Below are 24,467 nucleotides of genomic sequence, written 5' to 3'. Positions count from 1 at the left end.
TGTTGTGTAGGTTTATTTAAGAACTGATGTGATCAATGCAGAGCAAGACGTAGGAATGAGACAGATAAAAGGCCCTGTGTGTGTTAGCAGCACTCTTGCTGTATTAGTGCGATTGTAAGTATGGCAAGTCAATTTATCATATAATAATTAGACGCCGCTTTAAAGCAAGTCCATAATAAAAAACAAATTCTACGAAAAAAATTTACAATTCAAATTTTGAAAATCCTCTTCAATCTACAATCAACATTTTAGATAACTCAAACATTATTTTTTAATGCCAAATTACGCCACTTTTATGCCCAGCTACATGCTTCTTAATTGGAAACAAAAGTGGATACGTGAAACTACAATTCTTACTTGCTAAAAAAACAAACAAACGTGCATTTAAGGTTTCTACAATCATATTATTAATCTTGAATATTTACAATTAAACAACTTCCCAAATTAGAGGGTGCTATAATTAAATCTTATCTGCTTCAGTTCTTATGTGGGTTTTCATTTAGAGATACAATCCTACTTTGCATTAAACGTTAATATTGTAGGCGAAAAACACGTGTCCTTCTTGCTGTCCCTCGGCTCACGAACAGACATTTTGCTACTAAGTGTGAAATCATACTTTCAATCACTTACACTGAGATTGGAAGTCCCTAAATCAGATGGACTTTGCCATTTGCTGTATAATTACAAAACATCCACCTACTTAGACAACCGATTGGGTAAATTCAAAAAATATATATATTTTTTTATTTTATCATGCCTTTACTTCACTTAAAAAACCCGAACTCGATGATTTTTGCTGTAAAGAAATACAGGTGGGATTTGAGTATGTGTTATAACAACCTGCCATACAATTGCCCGTCCTGTCCTGCGGGCTGTAAACAGGCCCAAACACCCACCCCCACATCCCTGTCCACCCATCCACCGAGAATCCATCCATCTTTCTCTTTTTCTGCGTCATACGTAACAGCCCAAGCCCCGCCCTCGGCCTGTCTCTCACGCACCAGTTACGTCTGACCGTAAAAAATAGAAACTTCCAAGATGGCCGAGTCCGTAGACTCCATGCATTTCGCAGCGAACAGCAAAACAAATTCCCCCAAACCCCTGACAGCCAAACGGCCACCCGAAAGTCGTCCGCAGTCTTCCAGCGACATTTTCCCATCGCCTCCCAAGAAGGTCCGAGTGGAAGAGAAGGGCCTGAAGCACAGGAAACTGAACGGAGAGGCGTGCGCAGGGGAAAAACACAACGGGAAGCAGAGTTGTGGAAGCCCAGCGAAATGGAGTTTCGGCCCGGCAAAGGCGAGCCACTCCACCGCCTCCGTAATGCCAACTACCCCCGTAAGGAAAATCTTCAAAATCAGCAACTTCCTCGCTTCGCCTCACAAAGTGAAAAAGGCGAAGGAGAAGCGACACAAGGAGGAGAGGAGCACCGAAGCCCCGCGGAGCTCCGCCGCCGCTGTGGAGAGAGTGAGCCCCGCTAGCTGCCATACAAAGACGGAGAACGGCGACGTGAAAACGCTGCAGCGAGGTAGGACAACACGGCACGGCCAGGCTGATCTCCACAACACTGTGCTTTACTGGTCCACAGTCAAATACAAACAGTTATCCCACAGATCCTTCTTTAAAATGTTTTATTCAGTTATTTGACATTTTACCGTGCATCAGGCCTCTGTTTTTATTAGGCCCATATGGTGTGTGTATACACGTGGAAATGTTTCTCTTTGAATTATTAGTCATAGTGGGGATGCAGCAACGTTTCAAGCCACCCTTTCTTCTCCTCAGATTACGATGTGAAGGAGAAAGACAGACAGAAGAAGAAGGAAAAGAATAAAGAGCGGAAAACACACAAACTTCCACCTGTACATGAGATTGTGAGAGGAAATGGAGAGGTGATGTCCCCCCAGAAAGGTAGACATTTATTCAGAATCTGAAATAACTTTACCGTCGTGCTGAGATAATGGTGTAATTATGCTCTGTTCAGTTATAAGAAATAAAAATCAGGTTTACTTAACATCTTTTGTAAAATCATAACAGAGAGAAATTATGATTCACAATATTGTGTATTTAGTGTAAATCATTCTTGTTTTTGGTCACAGAGTCTAAAGAGATACTCGGCGTTGGTTCAGAGGAAGAGCTGCTGCTGAAGAAACTCAAGAAGAAGAAGAAAAAGAAGCACAAAGACAGCGAGTGGGTGAAGGAGAAGCACAGCCGGCCCAAAATGTACCACAGATCCTCCCAGACTATGTGCACAGGGGTGTCTGTAGGTCTGCCGGAGCTCCTTGGCCGAATCAACGGGGACAGCAGCAGCAGTGGTCTAATCCATAGCACTACAATACCACAACACTTCCAGGATCCCACTGCTGCTCCTTCTACCACCATCTCATCCATGGTCAGGGACAGGTACAGCTACAGCTGCACCTCGACGGCAGGCCTCCCCGAGCTGGAGTTCAGCCGTCTGATCCACATCGAGCAGCAGGCCAACGGAGGCGCCTCTGTGGTGCACGCCTACACCGAGGAGCTCTCCTGTCTGTCTCCAGCTGAGATGGAGCGCTTTGCTGAGGAGTTTGTGAGCCTGTCGTTTAGCGAGGATGGGGCCCAGGCTGCGCGCTTTGTGATGGGAATCATTCATGGAGCCGCTTCCTACCTCCCAGACTTCCTGGACTACTTCTCCTACAAGTTTCCCAACGCAACAGTGAAGATGGAAGTTCTTGGAAAGAAGGACATAGAGACCACAACCATGGTTAATTTTCACTCTCAGGTGAGGATGGGTTTTTTGATCTGTATCAGATGAAGACCGTGTTGTTTTGATACTTTAAAGTCTCTTTGTATGTTGGTTTGTGAGCAGCTCAGTTGTCACATCCTGAAACGACACACCTCACAGTTAGTGTCCAGACTGGGTAGATCCTTTCAAGCTGCACTGCAACATGTCTAATCTTTTCTTGTGTTCAAAGCGTGTCAGTTTTCAGGTAGTCCTGTAAGGCTGTTCGCTCTGATGTGTTGTTTGAAAAGCTAATTTCAGTCAGATGTTCTCTCAGGCTAGATGCTGCATAGAAAGACTGATGGAAGAGACGATGCACATCTGGATGACTATGTTTAGGTAGTTTTTTATTATACTGGTTAAACATTTTTTGTGGTAGCTTCATGGGGTTTTAAAAGTTCCCAGATTTTGTTGTATTTCCCTTTGGTCTTTCCATAAAAAGCTGTGACTTTCAGTGTGATTGTTAAACTGCTGTCAACGTAGTTTCCTGTCTTGCTATGTATGTCGCCATATTGAAAAAAGGCTGTTCCGGAGGCCTAAACTTAGAAAATGAAGGGGATTTTATAGAACATCAAGTCCTGTCAGGTCTTTTAGGTACGAGTGTCACATTTTTGTGTGGTCACGTTGTGAATAGTGAACGTATGATGGGGTCAGGGGTGTGAAATTAGGTGTTCTGCTGCACCTTGAAAGGGGGTTGTCAGTTTTGCCATTACATCACCCTTTTGTTTTGTATTTACCAATCAACTGACCTTTTGGGAATTAAATTTCAATGCTGTATGACTGCCGGCAAGAGGTGAGATACTTAACCAAATTAATCTGAAAGTAGAACACGCAGTTAGTTTCCTTTTCAGTTTCAACCATCCAGCATGCCGAGTTGAATGAGTCTTCCCCAGTGCAGACAGTGCGTCTCCGTAGTGTTGCATGAGACAAAGTAATGTTATTATTTAGTCATTGCTGCAGCATTGTAGTGGTTGTGTCAATGCTGTAGCAGTAGTATATACACCAATCTTTAGGGGGCTCATAGTGTGAAATGTGCAGGGAGGCAATGCATTATTTAACTAAGGTGGAGGAGTATTTTCCTACGTCACTGAAATGCAAGGCAGATATGCAGAGAGTGGGGCTTTAACAGATAACAGGAAGGCTGAACATATTACAGCAAAGTTACTCTAACATCCGTTTTCACACAAGATCCATTCAACACACCAGTTTGTTAAATTAATATGAATGTGAGAGGAAAACAGTGATCTCTTATCAGAAACGTTTCATCCTTAAATCACTTAATCATTTATTGCAACAATACAGGAACTTTAAAAGATCCTTTCTGTTATCAATCAATAATCATTATATTAGGAGTAGGGGTGACACTGCACTGTGAGTTAAAGGGTGAGACGGCTAAAAATTCAACGTTATTCCAACAACATGGTAACAGATGGGACATTTTAAACTGCCTTTAACAGCTTATATTAGTGATTAGCACAATTAGCAGTCTGTGTGCACGTTCTGTGTAGAGGAAGTAGATCCTTACCTTCCCTGTGACATTTTCAAAAGGCTACCAACATTTCCTAGTCCAGCGTGTCCTGACAGATAGAGTTGAATTCTTTAAGTCTCTTTTCTCAGTAACAGCTTCCATTCCGAAGACTTGTAAAGGTTACTTATGCATGATGTGTTCAATGACCGGCGGACAAAAGATCACATTTGTAGTTTCTGACCAGCCAATTCCCGATTATGGCCGGCCAAGTGTAAAATCATTGGCTGCTTTCTGAATTGGTAACTGAATTTCAACCTATCCTGCAGACTTTCTGACTTTATTTATCATTTAAGATTGTGTTTCTTGTTACCATAACAATTCTGTTATGTTTACATCAATTGCATGGTCAAAGTAGCTAATCCACCTCTCTTGCTGGTGGATGTGAGCAGGGAACCAGAACCATGTCCGGACTGATGCTGCATTTTAAAATGTTGCGCACTAAGGTGGCACAGTATATCCCAGGTATATGATCATTGCAGTGTGAGGTTTTTTTTCCTGTGTCGGACATGCTGGACTGGATTTTTTTCTCAAGACCACGTCTGCAACATCCTTTTTTCACTGCAGCTTATTGAGAAACTCCAGGCTGCATTCAAATGCAACCAACAAAGCTTTTTAAGTAGTTCTGACTTTGCGTCCATGCCGAGGAACATAAGAGGAATGGGTAAACCTCTGGGTGAAACGTTTTCCAGTGCAAATATATGTATGCCGTTCTCTCTGTAGAACACTCAGAAAGAAGAACGATAAGTGAGTCAAGTCCTTCATCTCCACTCTCTCTGCCTGCAGCTGACACTAAGTCAGTTAACCCTTAGCTGGATGTATGAACTCTTCAGAGTTGTCTGGTTTGTTGGTTTAATCAGTTACCAGGTTGTTAGATTTATTGGAGGGTTTGCTTACATTCAAGTTTGGGTTAAATGTTGCGGCAGTGCACCTTACTGCAGAAGGTTAGACACACCAGTGCAAACGGTTTTTCTTTTCCCCTGTTACAGCTTAGCTTGTAGCAACAAGTATAATATTATGATGGTATTGAAAATGGCCTCTCGTTGTTTTGATGTTAGACTTGGTCTCACCTCCCCCAAAGTTGTATGTCCTTGTCCTGAGGTTAGGTGGTCTTGATAACAGCAGTTATATGTGCAGCCTATTAGATGTCATTTCAGCAAAGTAGATTCTCACATCTAATAAAGACCATCGAGAGTGTTGTAAACATTTTAATGACAGACGAGAAAGAAAGGATTGCAGAAAATCTTTATTCATCGCAACTCATTTCGTCATCCTCATCACACGGTTTTCTAATCTCGTGCAGCCCCTGTGTGCAAACCATGTCTACCTGGTGCACGGATCGCCTTGCTGGGTGACAAATGGTGCACACCCTCTAAAAATGGAAGCTCGTGCCTGTCACATGTTTGTGTTATAGCCTCATTTCAACATGCTCCAAGAAGCTAAAGAAATTGATTCAGGCCAGGGAAAGATTTTATCCGTTTATGCCAAACTCTCTTTACTGTGGGGAAAATTATTGTAAGGCACTTGAAACATCTGCACAATATGTCAAATTGCAGGATCAGTGTTCTGAATATAGCAGTCACTAATGACTCCTTCAATGCAGGTAGACCGGAATATATATTAGAGGCCATGCATAATATTGCAATGTCATGTTTTCCTATTGCCGTGAAGCCCTACTTTAGTTTCGACCCTCTCACTAGATGCTGTGATTTTAAAGTTTCATGAGATTTAACGATTTATCCATTTGTCTTTTTATTGTCTAATTTTACCCGCTGATACAGGCTGCAGATGCACAGTTTTGCATATTAGCATACAGTGAAGCAGCGCTGCTAAAAGCCTCTTGAGTTAAGTGTCTGAATTAATTCATGGCTGTGTTTGCTTTCAGGCTCGCACATTGTTATTTCTACTGAGAGACCATGCATACACAGAGCAGTTATGGACTCAGGATTGCACTGCTTGACTTAATAGAGATGTGTGCTGCAGAGGCAGGGGGTCCTTATTTCTCACTGCATCTGAGCTTTAAAGTCCATATGTCACGTTTGACTGCTTTGTTTATGCTTTTTTGGTTCTTGTGTTGATATGATCCTAGAGGCTATGTTGTCTGGGGCTTAAATGCCCCTGGTAGGGTCTCCCATGGCAAACAGGCTCTAGGTGACGGGTCAGACAAAGAGCGGTTCAAGAATCCCTCATGAGGACTACAAAATTGAGGCACGTGACGTCGCCCGGTACAGTGGAGCTGGGGTCCCACCCTGGAGCCAGGCCTGGAGTGGCCCACAGGGAGAGGCGGTGGGCTGGGGTGGGTTTGCTTGTTGCCCCCCAGCTCAGCCGTCTCGTGTTGGGGTTTACCCCAGTGGATGAGGGGGTCGCATCCCTGCGCCTTCGGGTTGGAGACAGGTCTCTGACTGTCATTTTGGCCTACGGGCCGAGTGGTAGTGCGGAGTACCCGGCCTTCTTGGCATCCCTGTCGGGGGTGCTGGATAGTGCCCCTCCCGGGGACTCCATTATTCTGCAGGGGGACTTCCTCGCCCACGTGGGAAACGAGTGGTGTTTTGTTATTGGACCTCTGTGCTAGTCACGGATTGTCCATAACGAACACCATGTTCAAACATAAGGGTGTCCATCAGTGTACTTGGCACCAGGACACCCTAGGCAGGAGGCCAATGATCGACTTTGTTGTCGTATCATCAGACCTTCGGCCACATGTTTTGGACACTCGGGTGAAGAGAGGGGCTGAGCTGTCCACTGATCACCACCTGGTGGTGAGTTGGATCCGCTGGAGGAGGAGAAAGCCGGACAGACTTGGCAAGCCCAAGCGTGTAGTGAGGGTCTGCTGGGAACGTCTGGCGGAGCCCTCGGCCAGGGATGTATTCAACTCCCACCTCCGGGAGAGCTTTGACCATATTCCGGAGGATGTTGGAGACATAGAGTCCGAGTGGACCATGTTTTTCACATCTATTGTTGATGCTGCTGCCCGTAGTTGCGGCTGTAAGGTCTGTGGTGCCTGTCGCGGCGGCAATCCCAGAACCCGGTGGTGGACACCGGCAGTAAGGGATGCTGTCAAGCTGAAGAAGGAGTGCTATCGGCTGTGGTTGGCTTCTGGGATTCCTGAGGCGGCTGACGGGTACCGTGAGGCCAAGTGTGCCGCGGCCCGGGCGGTGGAAGAGGCTAAAAACTCGGGCCTGGGAGGAGTTCGGTGAAGTCATGGAGAAGGACTACCGGTTGGCCTCAAAGCGATTTTGGCAAACCGTCCGGCGCCTCAGGAGGGGGAAGCAGTGCTTCGCCGACACTGTTTACAGTGGGGGTGGAGAGCTGACCTCGACAGGGGACATTATCGGGCGGTGGAAGGAGTAATTCGAGGGTCTCCTCAATCCTGCCATCACGCATTCCCTGGTGGAAACAGAGGCTGGGGACTCGGGGTTGGACTCTTTCATCACCCAGGCTGAAGTCACCAAGGTGGTTAAAAAGCTCCGGTGGCAGGGCTTTGGGGGTGGATGAGATCCAAGCCTGAGTACCTCAAGTCTCTGGATGTTGTTGGGCTGTCATGGTTGACATGTCTCTTCAACATTGCGTGGCGGTCGGGGACAGTGCCTCTGGACTGGCAGACTGGGGTGGTGGTTCCCGGAGGGTTTGTTCCAACTACAGGGGGATCACACTCCTCAGCCTCCCTGGTAGGGCCTACGCCAGGGTATTGGAGAGGAGAGTCCGGAGGAGCAGTGTGGTTTTCGTCCCGGCCGTGGAACACTGGACCAGCTCTATACCCTCTACAAGGTACTCGAGGGTTCATGGGAGTTTGCCCAACCGGTCTACATGTGTTTTGTGGACCTGGAGAAAGCATTCGACTGTGTCCCTCGTGATGCCCTGTGGGGGGTGCTCCAGGAGTATGGAATCGGGGGCCCTTTACTAGGGGCCATCCGGTCTCTGTACAAGCAGAGCAGGAGTTTGGTTCGCATTGCAGGCACTAAGTCGGTTCCCGGTGCATGTTGGACTCTGGCAGGGCTGTCCTTTGTCACCGGTCCTGTTCATAACTTTTATGGACAGGATTTCTAGACGCAGCCAAGGGCCGGAGGGGGTCTGGTTTGGGGACCAGAAGATTTTTTCTCTTCTTTTTGCAGATGACATGGTCCTGCTGGCCCCCTCTAGCCAGCATGGGCTGGGGCGGTTCGCAGCCGAGTGTGAAGCGGCTGGGATGAAGATCAGCTCCTCCAAGTCAGAGGCCATGGTTCTTGACCAGAAAAGGGTGGCTTGTCCTCTTCAGGTTGGAGGGGAGTTCCTGCCTCAAGTGGAGGAGTTTAAGTATCTCTGGGTCTTGTTCACGAGTGAGGGAAGAATGGAGCAGGATATCGACAGATGGATCGGTGCGGCTGCCACAGTAATGGGGGCGCTGTGCCGGTCTGTTGTGGTGAAGAGAGAGGTGGGCCGAAAAGCCAAACTCTCGATTTACCGGTCGGTCTACGTTCCTACCCTCACCTATGGCCATGAACTTTGGGTCATGACCGAAAGAACGAGATCACGGATACAAGCGGCTAAAATGAGCTTCCTCCGTAGGGTGGCCGGGCACTCCCTCAGAGATAGGGTGAGGAGCTCGGCCATCCGGGAGGGGCTCGGAGTAGAGCCGCTGCTCCTCCACATCGAGAGGAGCCAGTTGAGGTGGCTCAGGCATCTATACCGGATGCCTCCTGGACGCCTTCCTCGGGAGGTGTTCCAGGCACGTCCCACCGGGAGGAGGCCCAGGGGACGGCCCAGGACACGCTGGAGGGATTATGTCTCTCGGCTGGCCTGGGAACGCCTTGGGCTCCCCCCGGAGAAGCTGGAGGAGGTGTCTGAAGAGAGGGACGTCTGGGCGTCTCTGCTGAGTCTGCTGTCCCCGCAACCCGGTCCCGGATAAAGCGGAAGACGACGAATACGAATGTTGATATAAAAGTAGCAAGAAGTTAGTAACAGAGCATTTCCAGAACCAAAATGAATACTGCCTTTCCTGGTGGTTGGGGTCCATTTTTGGTGCTGCAAATGTTGAGTTGATGTCCGTAAAGGCCTGATGTGTTCAGGTGTTTTTATCTTTTCAGACTGTAGCAGGCCTTTTCCCTCATGACCTGCATGATATTTTAAAGAGCGTTTAGACACTATTCTGTACTTTATTGCTGTGCATTGCATCACGACTTACCTCAGGGCTGGTATCTTTTTGTTGCACCTAAACTGCTGTTTAACACTGGTTGTGCCTGTCATCCAGCATTCATTGCCACTCCACTTTGTATTGTATCTTTGCTTTGCAGTGTTGATAGCCTCCTAAAGCAGATCAACAACATAGAGGCAATAATCGTATGAATTCATAGCACGTAGATGTAATGCGGTTCAGTTCTTGTTGTGGCTTGGTTGTATTTTCTGCTTGAACTAGATGGTGAAAGTGAAACTGTCAGCACTCAAGGAAGAGATCGTCAACTGGTTACAAACGTTTTTGTTTCTCAGTTCAGTTTTACTTTTAAAGCTCAGATCATGACTGAGTCACAGCATAAAGTATGGACTCACTGGCCAGTACAAGAAGGTAGGGGGTAAATATTTATATTTTAAATGAGATTACATTTGATTTTATCTGTTTCCTTTTTCTTTTGTGCAGAAATGCTGCACAGTTAAAGCAACTGATCTGTCCGTGCACCAATCGAGTTATCTGATGACCGTTTCTGTGTTTTGCTGCATTACGTTCTTAATAAATCTTAACATGTAGCCTCCTTTAAATTTTGTTTACCAGTGTTCAGTGTTACTAGTAATTACCGATTCATGTTCATTAACTGGTTTTGTATGTGTTCACTGTTTGGATGCAACTAACAATTAACCAGTCGACCATTTTTTCAATTAATTAATAATCGGATAGCAAAAGCAGCTTAATAGCTATGGCTATGCCACTTGAGTAGTTCTGGATATAAAATATTTATCAACAAAGAAAGTTTTTCATCTTGAATGCAAAATGTGCATATATACATATATATATATGTTTTTTCTTTTACAATTTTGGCCTAATTACTGCTCTGAGTAGGTTGTTCTTTTAGCAGGTAACGATTATTCGATTACCATATTAGAAGACGATAATTTAAATAATCGATTAATCACGATTAATTGTTTCAGCTGTATTTGGATTTAATGCATTTATTGTCGTACTATTAAGTGAAGCTAAATTGTGCACGCTATATTATTCTCCCTGACTCTGCATTATAATGAAACAACAGTTTCGTGCCTATCGAACAGCTGCTGCTGCTGCGACGGAGTATTAGGTTATTAAAACAAAATAATGTGACCATGGAGGAGTAAATTTCCACCAAAAACCCAGAACTTTCTATATTATTTCACATATTTACCAGGAAAAAAATTGGATATTCTCTGGTGTTAAAAGTTGTCAGTTTGCATAAAAAAATTATAATTTATCTTGATTAAAGGCATACATTTACGATATTAAAACTGAGATATTTTCTGACGTAAAGTCTGAAAAAACACCCGTAAATTTATCAGAAACAAACTCAGAAGACAGAAGAATAGATTATAAAGTCAGTGGTCCTGTAAGGTTCAGGTGGTAAGTTTTCCAATATGTTTTACAAAGTGGTAGATCAGAGCTCTTTTCCTGTATCACAACATCTCAACGGCTCTAATTTAATCTCTCGGGTTACATCCAGTTTTTCATGTGGATTGTATTAGCAGTCTGAACGTAAGCCGTCCTGGAACACATTATAAGACCTCTCAGCGACCTGGCTTGACTCCCCCCTCCCCCCCCCCCAAGCAGCAGGTAACACCTGAACGTCTCCTGATTATAAATAAAGTAACCTAGTTTTTAATTTATTGTTAAAACAGCAATGACACAACCAGATTCTGCTGTTGGCTGGTTAGAAACCGTCTGTCTAAATATTCTGATGAAAGGTTGTTCTTTTGTGCAGATAAAGGTTTTAATGAACTAATCCAACTAATGGTTCTGAATGAAAACCAACTGTTCAGAATGGGACGTGTATTCTGATCAGTGGGTTATTTTGCTCTGTAATGTAATACTTGTATTTGTAGCTTACTGTACTGTTGTGGCCACCGAAACGTAGCATAAATCTGAGCTCTCCAGTGTTATATCACACGCTCACCTACTTTCAGCTCTTTTGTTGTCGGCGAGGTTGTGTAGAAGGCCGACTGCCGCCAGGTGTGTTGCTGCTGTGTTTTCAGGGTCAAATCTTTATTGTATTGTTGTAGGGTTGTCATAGTATGGGAATTTCAGACTTGATACTGATAAGAGAAATAAACATTTTTTTTAAACTTCAGGAAAAATAAAGGCAAAGGCATTATAACCTATTTGTATTGTCCTGATGAGTGCAGAGCACAATAAAAGTAGGTAAGTCTGTAGCCATTTAGATTAAAAAGAAATATTAAATTTGTAGCAAAACAGAATAAAGGATGTCCTTTGGTAGAAGTGCCTTTAATTCAGTTGTGAAACAAGTATTCATCCACAGTCTCCTGCATCATATTTTCTTTGATGGTCAAACAGTCAGCACAGTAGTCCTTTATTTTACTACTATAGTTGTCATTTGGTTACATTACGCTTTTTAATATTACTGTTGTAACTATATTCCTCTACTAAAAATGCAGCTCAGATAACTCTGATCATGCCAGTAATAAACTGGAGGCCTGGTTCAGGTGTCTGAGCTGTTTTACTGTTTACTGAAACATCAGCTGTCCCCAGCAGCAGCTCCTGCTGTTGTTACACCTCACTGTGACGTGGCTATATTTGCATTTAAAGCAAGTAGAATTAGAGTGTAATTTACTGCTCACTTGAAACCAAATCAGCCAAGCTGTTATGTTGATCCCAGGTCTGAACAGACCGCCGTGAACATGACCGCGTTTTAGACCTCATCGAAGCCACCATCTTCTTCTGACGCCACAACACGCCACCAGAGCAGCGGTTTCCCTCTGGGATCTTTTCTTTTCCGAGAGAAAAAAGAAAGCAGCATACAAACCCCGAGGGTGTACTCCTCGGGGAAATCTTTCTGCTCCTTTTTTATGACAATTTCAACAGCTACTGTGGAAAAAAGAGAAAGCCCCGGATCTTTCCTGTCTCTTCTGGTTCTGGACGAGCTCTGCTCTGAACTCCTTGAACCTGGCTATTCCTCTTTTATTGAACACTGCAGAACCTGACGTGGAGGTTCAGAGGGGACTGTGGGATGTGTTGTTGCATGTAACAAGTCGGATAACATGGAGTTATTACGTCAAATTTAGTGTTAGATGTAAAACTTTCTCACTTTTCTAACATAAAATGTTTAAATCCTGAAATGTTTATAACTCTAAATAGGACACAGGTTTAATAGCTAATTAATGACATGCTTAATTTTAAATGTTTCTGCATGTATTTTTTAATACAAGTTGTTTATATAATAACATTTAACGGTCTTTAAATATTCCGGATCATTTATTTATTTGAATTGGCTCATTGTTTTCTCCATAGAAAACACACATCCATGCTTATTACATATTTTGTTTGCAGTTTGCTCTAAGATGTTGAACAGTGTGCTAATTTAGCTAATGCTAATGCTGTGACGATAGTGGCTGTCTGGTTCAGAACGGAGGTAACGTTGACCTTGATGTGGCATTTTAATACATTCAGTAATAGCCTGAATGATTCTGTGTTTCTTCACTGTATTTCTTAGTCTGCCAGCAGCTTAGCTTTTGTCTTGCTCCTGACATTTCCTATTCTTAATAAGCACTGAATGCCGAGGTTTTCTAAGTGCATCGTTAAAGGCAAACTGTGAAAAGGGCATCTGAAATGTTCCTGAAGTGCTAGCTTCTCCTCCTTAAAATTGTCCGCTGATTTTTCTTCCCTCCTCCAGGTGAAGAGGACATATTCCCGGGGAACGTACCGTGCCGGGGCCATGCGGCAGGTCAGTCTGGTCGGAGCTGTGGATGAAGAGGTCGGAGACTACTTCCCAGAGTTCCTCAACATGCTGGAGGAGTCTCCGTTCCTGATGGTTAGTGCTCTCTCTCATAGCTGCCGAACATTCGCACCAGTGCAGACTCCAACTTGTCAACATCTGTTTGACCTCCCCCCCGCGTGTGTTCCTGTGTTGCGTAACCTAAAGTTTCTCGTCTTGTGTTTGCGCAGCGAACTCTGCCTTGGGGAAGCTTCTCCAGTCTGCAGCTGCAAAGCCCGACAGAGAGCGACGACGGCCCCATCATGTGGGTCCGACCCGGAGAGCAGATGATCCCGATGGCAGACATGCCAAAATCACCCTTCAAAAGGAAAAGGTGTGCGCTTCTGAATTTCCGTTCCTTCAACACCTTCTCTGAGTAATTTTGAATTCTACAAATTATTTCAGACAATATGCATCATTACTCATCATCTTTAGCATCTTAGTGCCATCCATCCATCTCTTCTGCTGTTCTGTAAAGAAACATTTAACTAACACAGCTGCATGATTAAGAAGAGTGTGATGTATAAAGCTGCTGGTTTACTTGCATTTGGTCATTTTGGATGTAACTATATCTAGATCTGTATGGGTGGATGAACCACAGCATGAAAGTAAAGCCATTCAACATTTTCACTGGGTTCCTTCTAAGTCGAGCTTAAATTTGATATACATTATAATAATCAGGGTTTGTGAATCTGAAGGCAATCTATCAGTTTGAGAGATTACACTCCACTCAGTGGCAAGTTAGCATATTAATTAGATATTTTCTCATTTGATGCATGACCTTGTTGGCTTCACTCGGAAAAATGTCACAGCAGCCGAGTGTCCGAAGTTTCTTTAAAAAGTCCAATAGCAATGGTGATGATAAAACAGGTAAAAAAAAAAAGAGGGACTGATGCGGTAGATGAAGCACAAACAAGTAATCAGCCCTCAGCAACTATGGGGGCGAGCAAGTGGCACCAACGAGGGTAGATGGGAATACAGAGTTCAGCAGGAGCAGGTGTTCTTCTGGCTGAGGAGGGAGGATGGAAAAATGCTTGGCATCATGTGAAAAAGCCAATATGAGAAACAAAGTTGGGTAAAAAAAGATCATGACAGGATTTGTTTGACCCTTTCAGTCAAAATGACAGACAGTCTAGTGGAACCTCTGATCATAATACCAATTGTGTACATCTATATATTGATTTATTGATCAGCCCGAATTTATTTGAATAGAAAGGCTTGGATTATATTGTCAGATGTTGCTATTTGATAAAAATGTGATTAAAAACGGCAAAGCTTCTGCAGTTTTCTGGTAAGGAATTTAGGAAATAATGTATCAATTTCCTTCCTCTTAATAAGCATGCACTACTTTGTGTTGATCTCTCATAATTAATCCCAATAAATTCCATTAAAGTCAGTTATTATAATATAAACAAATGAAAAAGCTCAAGGGGTGTAGATACTTTTACAAAGTACTGTTTCCTCCTCATGCCCAAAAGAAAAACCCATTTAAACACCTTTGCCCTGTCTTTTACTGCCACACGACAGGGAGCTCTAATAGGCCCTGAGTAAAACCATAACAGCTATGAACTGAATGTGTTTCAGGTCCACCAACGAGATAAAGAATTTGCAGTATCTGCCCAGAGCCAGCGAGCCCAGAGAGATGCTGTTTGAGGACCGTACGAGAGCCCACGCCGATCACATCGGTCAAGGCTTTGAAAGACAAACCACAGCTGCTGTAGGAGTGCTGAAGGCGGTCCGCTGTGGAGAGGAGTAAGTGCAGAGAGCCCTTCTTACTTGGTCAGATACGCACACAGCTTCGTATGCATGCTAGAGGGTTCTTTACTTCATCTTTCTGTTTGAAATGTGGCTCTTTGGAAGCTGCTCTCTACTCCTATTTGACATCAGCTCATTGAACAAAACCTGTTGTGTTGATTTACAGCAGCGACACTCCTGCCCGGATCACCAAAGACGTTGTTTGTTTCCACGCCGGAGATTTTCCAGATGTGGTCATGAGGCTGCAGCTGGACCTCCACGAGCCCCCACTGTCTCAGGTGTGACCGTCATTTCTTACTCCTTTTCAGCAACAAATGATTTATGTGAAAACCCGTTTCGTCTTCCTTTACAGCTCCTGTAGTTCGTTTCTTGCTGACAATCAGCTTGGTTACTGGGTGTGATGTACAGGAACATCTGAGCATTAACTCAAGTTGCCAACAAATGCAATGCTCTCTAGTTTTATTTGTTTTCAGCCTAAAATCCCATTTGCTACGTAAGAAAATAAGCTAATTAATAGTGAAAAAAAAGTATATTTAGCAACGTTAGAGCCTGAGTGATCAAATTACTTACATGATCAGACACATTGGTGTAATTCTTCCTTAACAGAGAGGTGCAAGGATGTAATGGTCCTCAACCAGAACCTGGACCAGAACCAATTATTATCCAGCAGCCAGTAACAGATGTGTGTCTGATTGACTCACATATGCTGTTGGATGGTTCAAATAATAAATCGTGTTTTGAGATTTTATTTGATGAGATTAGGTGAAGATCCTGTAATCTGGTTCGAAAACAGTCTGGAAAAACATGAAATTTAATTTGGAATTAAATGGGCTGTAATACATTAGGAAAAACGCTACTAAGAGTATTGACTGTGTTTACCAGCTTTTTCCCTTATCCCATCGTCTTCCCATTATTCTTTCTCTCTCTCGTCCTACTTTGTGTCCTTTCTTCCAAACTTCTTGTGAAAGACAGATTCTTGTGCTTTTCCTTATTCTTTACCTTGTGTCCTTCTTTGTGCCCCTCTTTCTGTACATCTTTCCCACTCTCCTTTTTCTTTCTGTTCGCTCAATCCTACCTTTTGTTGCTTCTTTTTCCTTTTCTTTCTTGTATGTCCGTCCTGTCCTTTATTCTTCTTGTGTCCGTTCTTTTCTTTTACCTCCTTTCCTCGTGTGTCCTCCTTTCCTTTCTTAATTCTTTCCTTCCGACCTTCATTCTTGTGTGTTTCCTTGTTTTATTCCTTGTCTTCTTCTTTCCTTTCTTTAATTCTACCATGTGTTCTTCCTTCCTTCTTTTTCCTTGGGTCCTGCATTCCCTGTGTCCTTCTTTCTTCCTTTCTTTATTCTGCTCTTCCTTCATTTCTCCCTTGTTTTTGCTTCCTTTCCTTCATCCATCCTTCCCTCCTTGTGTCCAGGCTTCCTTCCTGTCACTCTGTGGTTTTTGCATGTTGCATACATAAAGCCCTTCCACTGTGGAACAATCTGTCTTAAAGTCATAGAAAATGACAGTATTTATATTTAAAAATGGGTGAAAAGGACAAAAAATTAGGAATTCTGGGTCTGGAAAAATCTGGATTCTTACATAAAAATTGTTGGAACCCTGTTTATTGACTTAGTCATAATTGGCTAAATTAATGTTTTGGCTAAATAAAATGATCTAGTAAATAAACACAACTGGGGTCGTACAGTTTTGCAACAGTTGCATTTATAAAGCCTCCTGATTTGCTACCATCCTTGTGTTTCTAGGCTAAAAGTTGCAATAATCTCAAAACAGGAGGAGAATGTCTTAAAATAAAGAAAAAGCAAATCTGTCCGCTGGTGTTTGTTTTTGTGTGTTTGTTTTCAAAATTATATTGCAGCATATGAATGTTAGAATGAATAAATGCACAGATGTCATTAGAAGGTCTATATATATCCTCCGGGGTTTTGATTGGTTGCTGAATGCCCCGTCCTCCTGTCTCTGCGTCCGCAGTGCGTCCAGTGGATAGACGACGCCAAGCTGAATCAGCTGAGGAGGGAGGGAATCCGATACGCACGTATCCAACTGTACCACGATGACATCTACTTCATCCCGAGAGGAGTCGTCCACCAGTTCAAGACTGTCTCCGCCGTCTGCAGTCTGGCCTGGCATATCCGACTCAAACAATACCACCAACAGGAGCAGAAAAAGGAGGAGGATGTGGGTGAGGAGAAATGGTCACTAAGTGAAGCGTTGCATCGAATAAAACAAGAAGAAGATGTGGAGGACGAGGGGAGTAAGTGTAACTTTGCATTACAAATGGTGACGAAGGTGGAGAATGAGGACATGGAGGGACGAGAGGACCCACCATTGCCAACCCTGCCTCATAGTTTCAAGGAGAAAGACCAAGATGTCCAAGAAGAGATGAAGGAGTCGCCAGGAACACAGTCGCTGCCTTCAGTCCAAAATGAAAGAGAGGAGGTTGTGTTCAGTCCCACACTAATGGCAATTAAAGCAGAAGAGGTGGAGGAGGACAGAAAGGTTGGTGCAGAGACACATCAAAGACTGCAGGGTCAAGAGGAAGGTGGACAGGACGCTCCTTCCTTAAAGTCCCTACAGCAAATGAAGACGGAAAGTGATGTGGAGGAAGAGCAGCAGCAAAAGGCAGCTCTGCCAGACAAGACTAAAGATGAAACAACAAGCACTTACAACACACCGCAAATCAAAAAAGAAAAGGATAAAGGTAAAAGAGAGAGAGATGAAAAGGAGAGGATTAAGGAAAGGAAGGACAGGAGTAAGGAGAAGGACAGGGAGAAAAAAGACAGAGGAAAAGACAGAGAGAGGGAGAAGGTTAAGACAGAAGGAGGAAGAGAGGGGAGCACCCTGGTCCTGCCGCAGATAAAGAAAAAGGAGGATGAAGAGCGGACAAGGGAAGGAATTAAAAGCTCCCAAACTGTCCCGTACTCTCAGAGAGACGAGAAGTGGGCCAAGGAGTGTGACTCGAAAACACAAGCCCACCTCAAGAGAGACAAGGAGCACGATAAGGACAGGGGAGCGGCTCAGTCCGGGCCCGAAAGAGAGGAGGTCCGAGACTCCTGCTTGCACAAACAAAAGTCTGCACATGGGAAGAAAGAGAAGAGCAGCCTCAAGGAGGGCAAGGACATCAGCGCAGCAAGTACGCAGGGGAGACTGGGGAGAGAGGACGGAAAGACACACAAACATATAAACCTGCAGGGGAAGAAGGAAGGCAAGAAGGAGAAAGAAGGCAGCAAAGAGGAGATCAGGAAGAAGCCTGAACACAAACCAGCACGGACGCTCTTCACTTTTGATCTCTTTAAACCCATGGAGGCTCACCAAACACTGGCTCTTTCTTTATCAGACAGTAGACCCAAACCTCAACATCACACTGACTCTCGAGGTTCTTCCTCCAAGTCTGGGTCAGACACTCGGACAGTTGTTTCCTCTAAAGGACCAAAAGTAAAGAACTCGTTGCAGGGAAAACCTGCGACGGCGGCGTTGCAGGACTCCATAAAACAGTCTCTGAGGACACAAACACAAAAAGACTTCTTGATATGAATGACTCCACGTCTTCTGTTTTTTTTTCCCCTGAACTACTCATGCCAAGGCTTTGTTAAAATATTTGACAGTTCATCCTACTCTTTAAAAGGCAACCATTCCATAAATTAGACCCAGCCACATTATTCCTGTGACGCAGTGAGACAAGGATGCATACTTCGAGTATTTTAACAATGCCGGAGAATGTAAGCAAAGTATCACACTTCACGTTTGTCCGCAGATGTACGAAGGCTTTAACATGAACTGTTAGGGTGACCCGTGTGGTGCATGTGCACTACTTAGCTTCGCTCCTAAAGCACCTATTTTAGGTACTCAAACCAATCTGAAAACAATCATCTTTACAGTGCCTTGCAGAAGTATTGATGCCCCTGTAACCTTTTCATGTTTGGTCATGTTACAACCACAAATGTCAGTGTATTTCTTTGGGAAATACACCACAACGCAAGGTAGTGAAGAATTGTGACGTGGAGGGAAAAGGTTACATGACCGAACATTTTTAAGAAATAGTGGCAGGCGTTTGTATTACCCTTTCTCTGATACACAAAAATTAAATACAGTCCAGCAAATTGCCTTCAGAAGTCACTTAAATAGTAAATGGATTTAACCTGAATTGTATCCGTCCCCCTCAAGTCAGGTCTAGACCAGGGGTTTGCAGCCCTGGAGCTGCGTGTGGCTCTTAAGAGTCTCCATAGTGGCTCTAGATAACTTTGGCCAAAATAACATACTGAGCAATGTTTTTAAATCTGGAGCTAATGAAAATGACTTGTTTTAGGCCATTTCTGCATCGTATTTATACAATAGAACGAAACTAGTGGTGTAAATAACATTTTTTATAAGATCACAAACAGCTTTTTTATTTTCCATAAATTTGGAATTCAAGAAAATGAATTTATTCTCTTCTTGTAAAAGTTAGATTTTACTCTAAAATTTAAATACACAGTTAAAACAGCTTTTTCTTGATTTATTTGTTGAACAAACACATTTTCTATTGGTAGAGATAAAGTATTTAGCACAAACTGAAGGGACTGTGCTTTTTCAGAGCGGTGTAACTTTGTAGCTCTGGAAAACATGCATTTGCCAGGACAAAAGACAGAAGTAGCTATTTGGATGGTAACGATTGCTTACCCCTGGTCTAGACTTTGACTGAACCAGTGTAACAAATAGGCTTCGACCTAAGCCACTTCATTCTAGCTGTCGCTGTAGGTTCAGGGTTGTCCTGCCCGACAGTGAACATCCACTCAGGTCTAAAGTCTTTTGCAGCCTCAGCCCTGTATTTAGCTCCATCCATTGTACAATAAACTGAGCTGTGTTGGTTGCACTGAATTTTAGTTGGTGGTATCAGAGTAAACGGTTGCTGACATCGAATGCACGGCACACTTCATAGATTTTGATCTATTGAATATTTTTGAAAAACATGCATCATTTTTCTCTCCACGTCAGTTATGCACTCTGTTTCGGTTAATCAGCTGAGATTCCCATAAAGTACATTGAAAGTTGTGGTTTTAGCGTGACGCAACGCTTGCGAATACTTTTGCTAGGCGCCGTACAACATTAACCATTTGGGACATGACAGTAAGTCCTCCACTGGTCTGAAATCATCTTACTGTTGCTTTGGTTGGCGGGCTTCATCGTTTATAACACTCCAAAATCAAGAATCTAGCAGTTGTTTTCAGACTGGACTGTTTGACACACACAGGGCTGTAAATTATACTGTAAGTACCAAAACTGTACAGTATAGATGTTATTAGCACCAGTGTGAGAAAATGTATACAGATATTGCATATATTTTTTGTAAGACAGGTTTTATTTTCCATAGAACTTATTTATATCATTTACTGTCTGTTTTTATTTGAAAACCAATGTATGTGAAAATTTTGCTGTAAATACATTTTATTTCCTAAGATTAAGACTTGGTAGTGTGATTTATACTCTGATCAGAACCTCTCAATAAATGGTTCAAAATGTTGACCAAGTTAGTTAGTGTCTCCTATTTTTATGAATTTAATTTATATTGATTAGAAGCTTCAGAAATTATTTCAGGTAATGTATGATGGGACCTTTGAACCCACAACCTGTAGTCAAATGAGTTCTCAGCATGAGTGGAAATGCAACCATTTATGTTTTAGCACAGCTTAAAATGGCTTCAGTTCTTACAAAAAGCAGTTCACCTGCTCTGATCTGAAGTCTTGTTTTCTTCGGTTATAGTCTATATCTCGTGACCCTAGGTGAGTGGTGTGACGCAAAGTCTCAGCAAATCAGGGGTTTGCCACTCTGCTCAGCTCCTTCTAACTCCTGACAACATACTGAAGCATCCTTCCTGCTACGTATCTCCCGCAAGACATTTCTCCACCTGAGAGCCCTCCATTTAGTCCCAGCTGCAGGGTCCCTGTTCAGCCTGGAAAATTGTGGAAAAATGAAGGACTGAAGTATTTTCAAGATCTGGATACACATGGAAAGGAAATTGGATTATGTCCATCCATCCATTTATCCAAATAACCCTCCATTAGTCTGTCATTACATCTATCCAGTTATTTTTTGCATAAATCGTTAAATTATGTCTTATATTTGTCGTGATTAAAATAAATTGGCAATGAACACATTAAATGTACATGTATGTACGTGTCATTTTATTAAAGATAAATATTTAAACATTTAGATTTATGATTTAAAATCAGCAAACATAACAATTATTTTATCGTTTCTTTGCTGCATTGCACCATGAAATAGTAGTTTAAATCTGCCAATAAAGCCCGTCATACAGCCTTAACATCTGACAGGTTAATTAACTCCAATGGCTAAAGTAGTGTTAGCGCCACCCACTGGCATGGCTGACATATAAAAGTGAATTTACTATGATGTCTTGCAACTAAGAAATGGTTAAAATAGTATGCCTTGTACAAATTTTCAAACATTTTTAATTGATATAATATAAATAATTATAGGTTTAAATAAGTGTTACACTTTAAATTTTTAATAAATTACAGATAAAGGTTTTTATTTAAGTATGTATACATTTACTCATAATTCATAATCAGACTTTATCCGAAAAAGGAATCACACCGAAAGGTTGAAAATATTTTTTATTATTGTTATTGTATCACCACTAAAGCCTTGAAAAGAGGCTCTAACTGTGCTCTAAGCTAGCTTTATCCATTAACAACACTGCTGCCAATAATTAAAGAATTATTATTTAAACCAGCTGATTAAGCACCCTGGTTTCTTCAATTCAAGGTTCATACATTCCCATTAATCATAACCATTGAACAGTGCAGTCAGATTCAGTTATTTATTCAAATTGGATAAAAAGTTTTTCTATCTAAGGAAACCCAGCAGATTGCATCAAGTCAGAGACTTGCAGCATTCACTCCTTCCGGATGAGCATGTAGAGACAGTGGACAGTGACTGGCATTGACTTTGCAGCAATCCCTCATACTGAGCATGCATGTAACAACAGTAGAGAGGAAAAACTCCCTTTTAACAGGAAGAAACCTCCAGCAGAACCAGGATCAGTGTAAGCGGCCATCTGCCACGACCGACTGGGGGTTAGAGAGAACAGAGCAGAGACACACAGAGAACAAAGAAGCATTGATCCAGGAGTACTTTCTATGGGAAGGAAAGTAAATGTTAGTGGATGTAGCTCCTTTAGTTGTTTCACCTAGAAAGAAGGAACAGATAAACTCTGAACCAGTTTTCAAGGATAGAGTCTGAAAGAGAGCACATACAGTTAGTCACAGTAAAAGCTCAGTCAATCGCTATATCAAGGAGAGAGAAAGGGTTACATACTAAAAGACAGGGCCATGTGGATCATCTGTAGAAGGTGAGCATTAAGTTGTTGCTAGCAGAAGCTTGGACAATTCCCCTCTCCAGAAAGGTGTCACAGGTAGACACAGAGCCAGGCCAGGTGTAGCTTCTAGGAAGAGAAAAGAGAGAGAACATAAAGTTAAAAGCTGAAATAACAGCAAATAATGCAAAATTGGAGAGTAGTGTGAGAATGTAGCGAAGAGAGTGAAAGTGGTCATTATGTCCTTCAGCAGCCTAAGCCTATGGCAGCATAACTACAGAGATAGCTCAGGATAACCTAAGCAACTCTAACTATAAGCTTTATCAAAAAGAAAAGTTTGAAGCCTAGCCTTAAACCAGGAGCTGGTTCCACAGGAGAGGAGCCTGATAACTAAAAGATCTGCCTCCCATTCTACTTCTAGAGACTCTAGGAACCACCAGTAAACCTTCAGTCTGAGAACCAAGTGCTCTGTTAGGAACGTATGGAACAATCAGATCTCTGATGTATGATGGAGCTAGATCATTAAGGGCTTTATATGTGAGGAGGAGAATTTTAAATTCTATTCTGGATTTAACAGGGAGCCAATGAAGGGAAGCTAAAATAGGAGAAATGTGATCTCTCTTTTTAATTTTCATCAGAACTCTTGCTGCAGCATTTTGAATCAGCTGAAGGCTTTTAACTGCATTTTGTGGACATTCTGATAGTAAAGAATTACAATAGTCCAGCCTTGAAGTAACAAAAGCTTGGATTAGTTTTTCAGCGTCACTCCTGGATAGGATATTTCTAATTTTGGCAATTTTCCAGAGGTGAAAGAAGGAAATCATAGAAACCTGTTTAATATGGGATTTAAATGACATGTCCTGGTCAAAAGTAACACCAAGGTTTTTTATTTTATTACCGGAGGTCAATTTAATGCCATCCAGGTTAAGTGATTGACTAGGCAGTTTCTTTTTTAAAGACTCTGGTCCAAAGACGACAACTTCTGTCTTGTCTGAATTTAGAAGCAAAAAATGTAAATTCATCCAAGTTTTTATATCTTCAAGACATGCTTGTAGTCTATCTAACTGGTTGGGTTCGTCAGGATTTATGGATAAGTAAAGCTGAGTATCATCGGCGTAACAGTGAAAATGTATCCCATGCTGCCTAATAATTTGACCTATTGGAAGCATATATATAGTAAAGAGAATTGACCCAAGTACTGAACCCTGTGGTACTCCACAATTAACCCTGGAGTTTAAAGATGATTTATTATTTACATGAACAAACTGGAATCTGTCAGACAGATAAGATTTAAACCAGCGTAGAGCTGTTCTCCTGATCCCTACAGCATATTCCAGCCTTTCTAAGAGAATATTATGGTCGACTGTATCAAATGCAGCACTGAGATCTAACAGAACCAGAACAGACACAAGTCCATTATCTGAGGCCATAAGAATATCATTAGTGACTTTCTGCAGAGCTGTTTCAGTGCTTTTAAGAGCTTTGAAGCCTGACTGAAACTCTTCACATTTGATTAGCAACTATTTTCTCAAGAATTTTAGATAAGAATGGAAGATTGGATATAGGTCTGTAATTTTTCATGTCATCTCGATCAAGCGAAGGTTTCTTAAGCAAAGATTTAATTACAGCTACCTTAAAAGCCTGTGGTACATATCCATTTACTAAGGATAAATTAATCATATCTAAAATGGGGCTGGTAATCAGAGGGAACACTTCCTTAAATAATTTGGTTGGGATTGGGTCTAACATACAAGTTGAAGGTTTAGATGAAGCTAATATTTCTGATAACTCAGGAAGCTTCACAGGATCAAAACAGTCCAAACACAGATCAGGTTCTACAGTTACCTCCAATGCTGTCTCACTTGCTGAGGATGAAGTAATCATCTTTGGGAGTATGTCAAAGATTTTATTTTTAATAGAATCAATTTTATTTAAGAAGAATCCCATAAAGTCATGACTGTTTCTTGTTTTTGTCAGCTTGCGTTACAGATGATCAAACGAGAACAATCATTCAGAGCCGAAGTTGTGTAACAACTGAAGAAGGCGGAAAAAAGCCCTGCGGGCATAAGTTTTAATTTTAAAGCAACATTTTGAACAACCTTAAAGGTCTACATTGCATGAAAACACCTTAAACTGAAATTTTTTCAGTCTACAAGAACAAGCCTTAATGTGCTGGGATTTGAAATGATGTCCAAC

General features: G+C 42.4%; 1 protein-coding gene across 1 annotated transcript; it reads left to right on the top strand.

Annotated features, from left to right (window-relative positions):
* The first annotated feature begins 1,023 nt into the window (after positions 1-1,023).
* LOC124857091 (lysine-specific demethylase RSBN1L-like) lies at positions 1,024-20,394 on the top strand. The gene is made up of 8 exons (XM_047348205.1): positions 1,024-1,525; positions 1,780-1,905; positions 2,094-2,755; positions 13,124-13,261; positions 13,396-13,538; positions 14,789-14,956; positions 15,126-15,237; positions 16,928-20,394. The coding sequence occupies exons 1-8, from the start codon at positions 1,039-1,041 to the stop codon at positions 18,488-18,490; spliced, it is 3,399 nt and encodes a 1,132-aa protein (XP_047204161.1). The 5' UTR covers positions 1,024-1,038; the 3' UTR covers positions 18,491-20,394.
* Positions 20,395-24,467: the final 4,073 nt, after the last annotated feature.

The sequence above is a fragment of the Girardinichthys multiradiatus genome, chromosome 2, assembly GCF_021462225.1.
Source record: "Girardinichthys multiradiatus isolate DD_20200921_A chromosome 2, DD_fGirMul_XY1, whole genome shotgun sequence".
NCBI classification, from domain to species: domain Eukaryota; kingdom Metazoa; phylum Chordata; class Actinopteri; order Cyprinodontiformes; family Goodeidae; genus Girardinichthys; species Girardinichthys multiradiatus.
The sequence above is the reverse complement of the archived record's forward strand: the minus strand, read 5'-3'. Positions and strand labels throughout refer to the sequence as shown.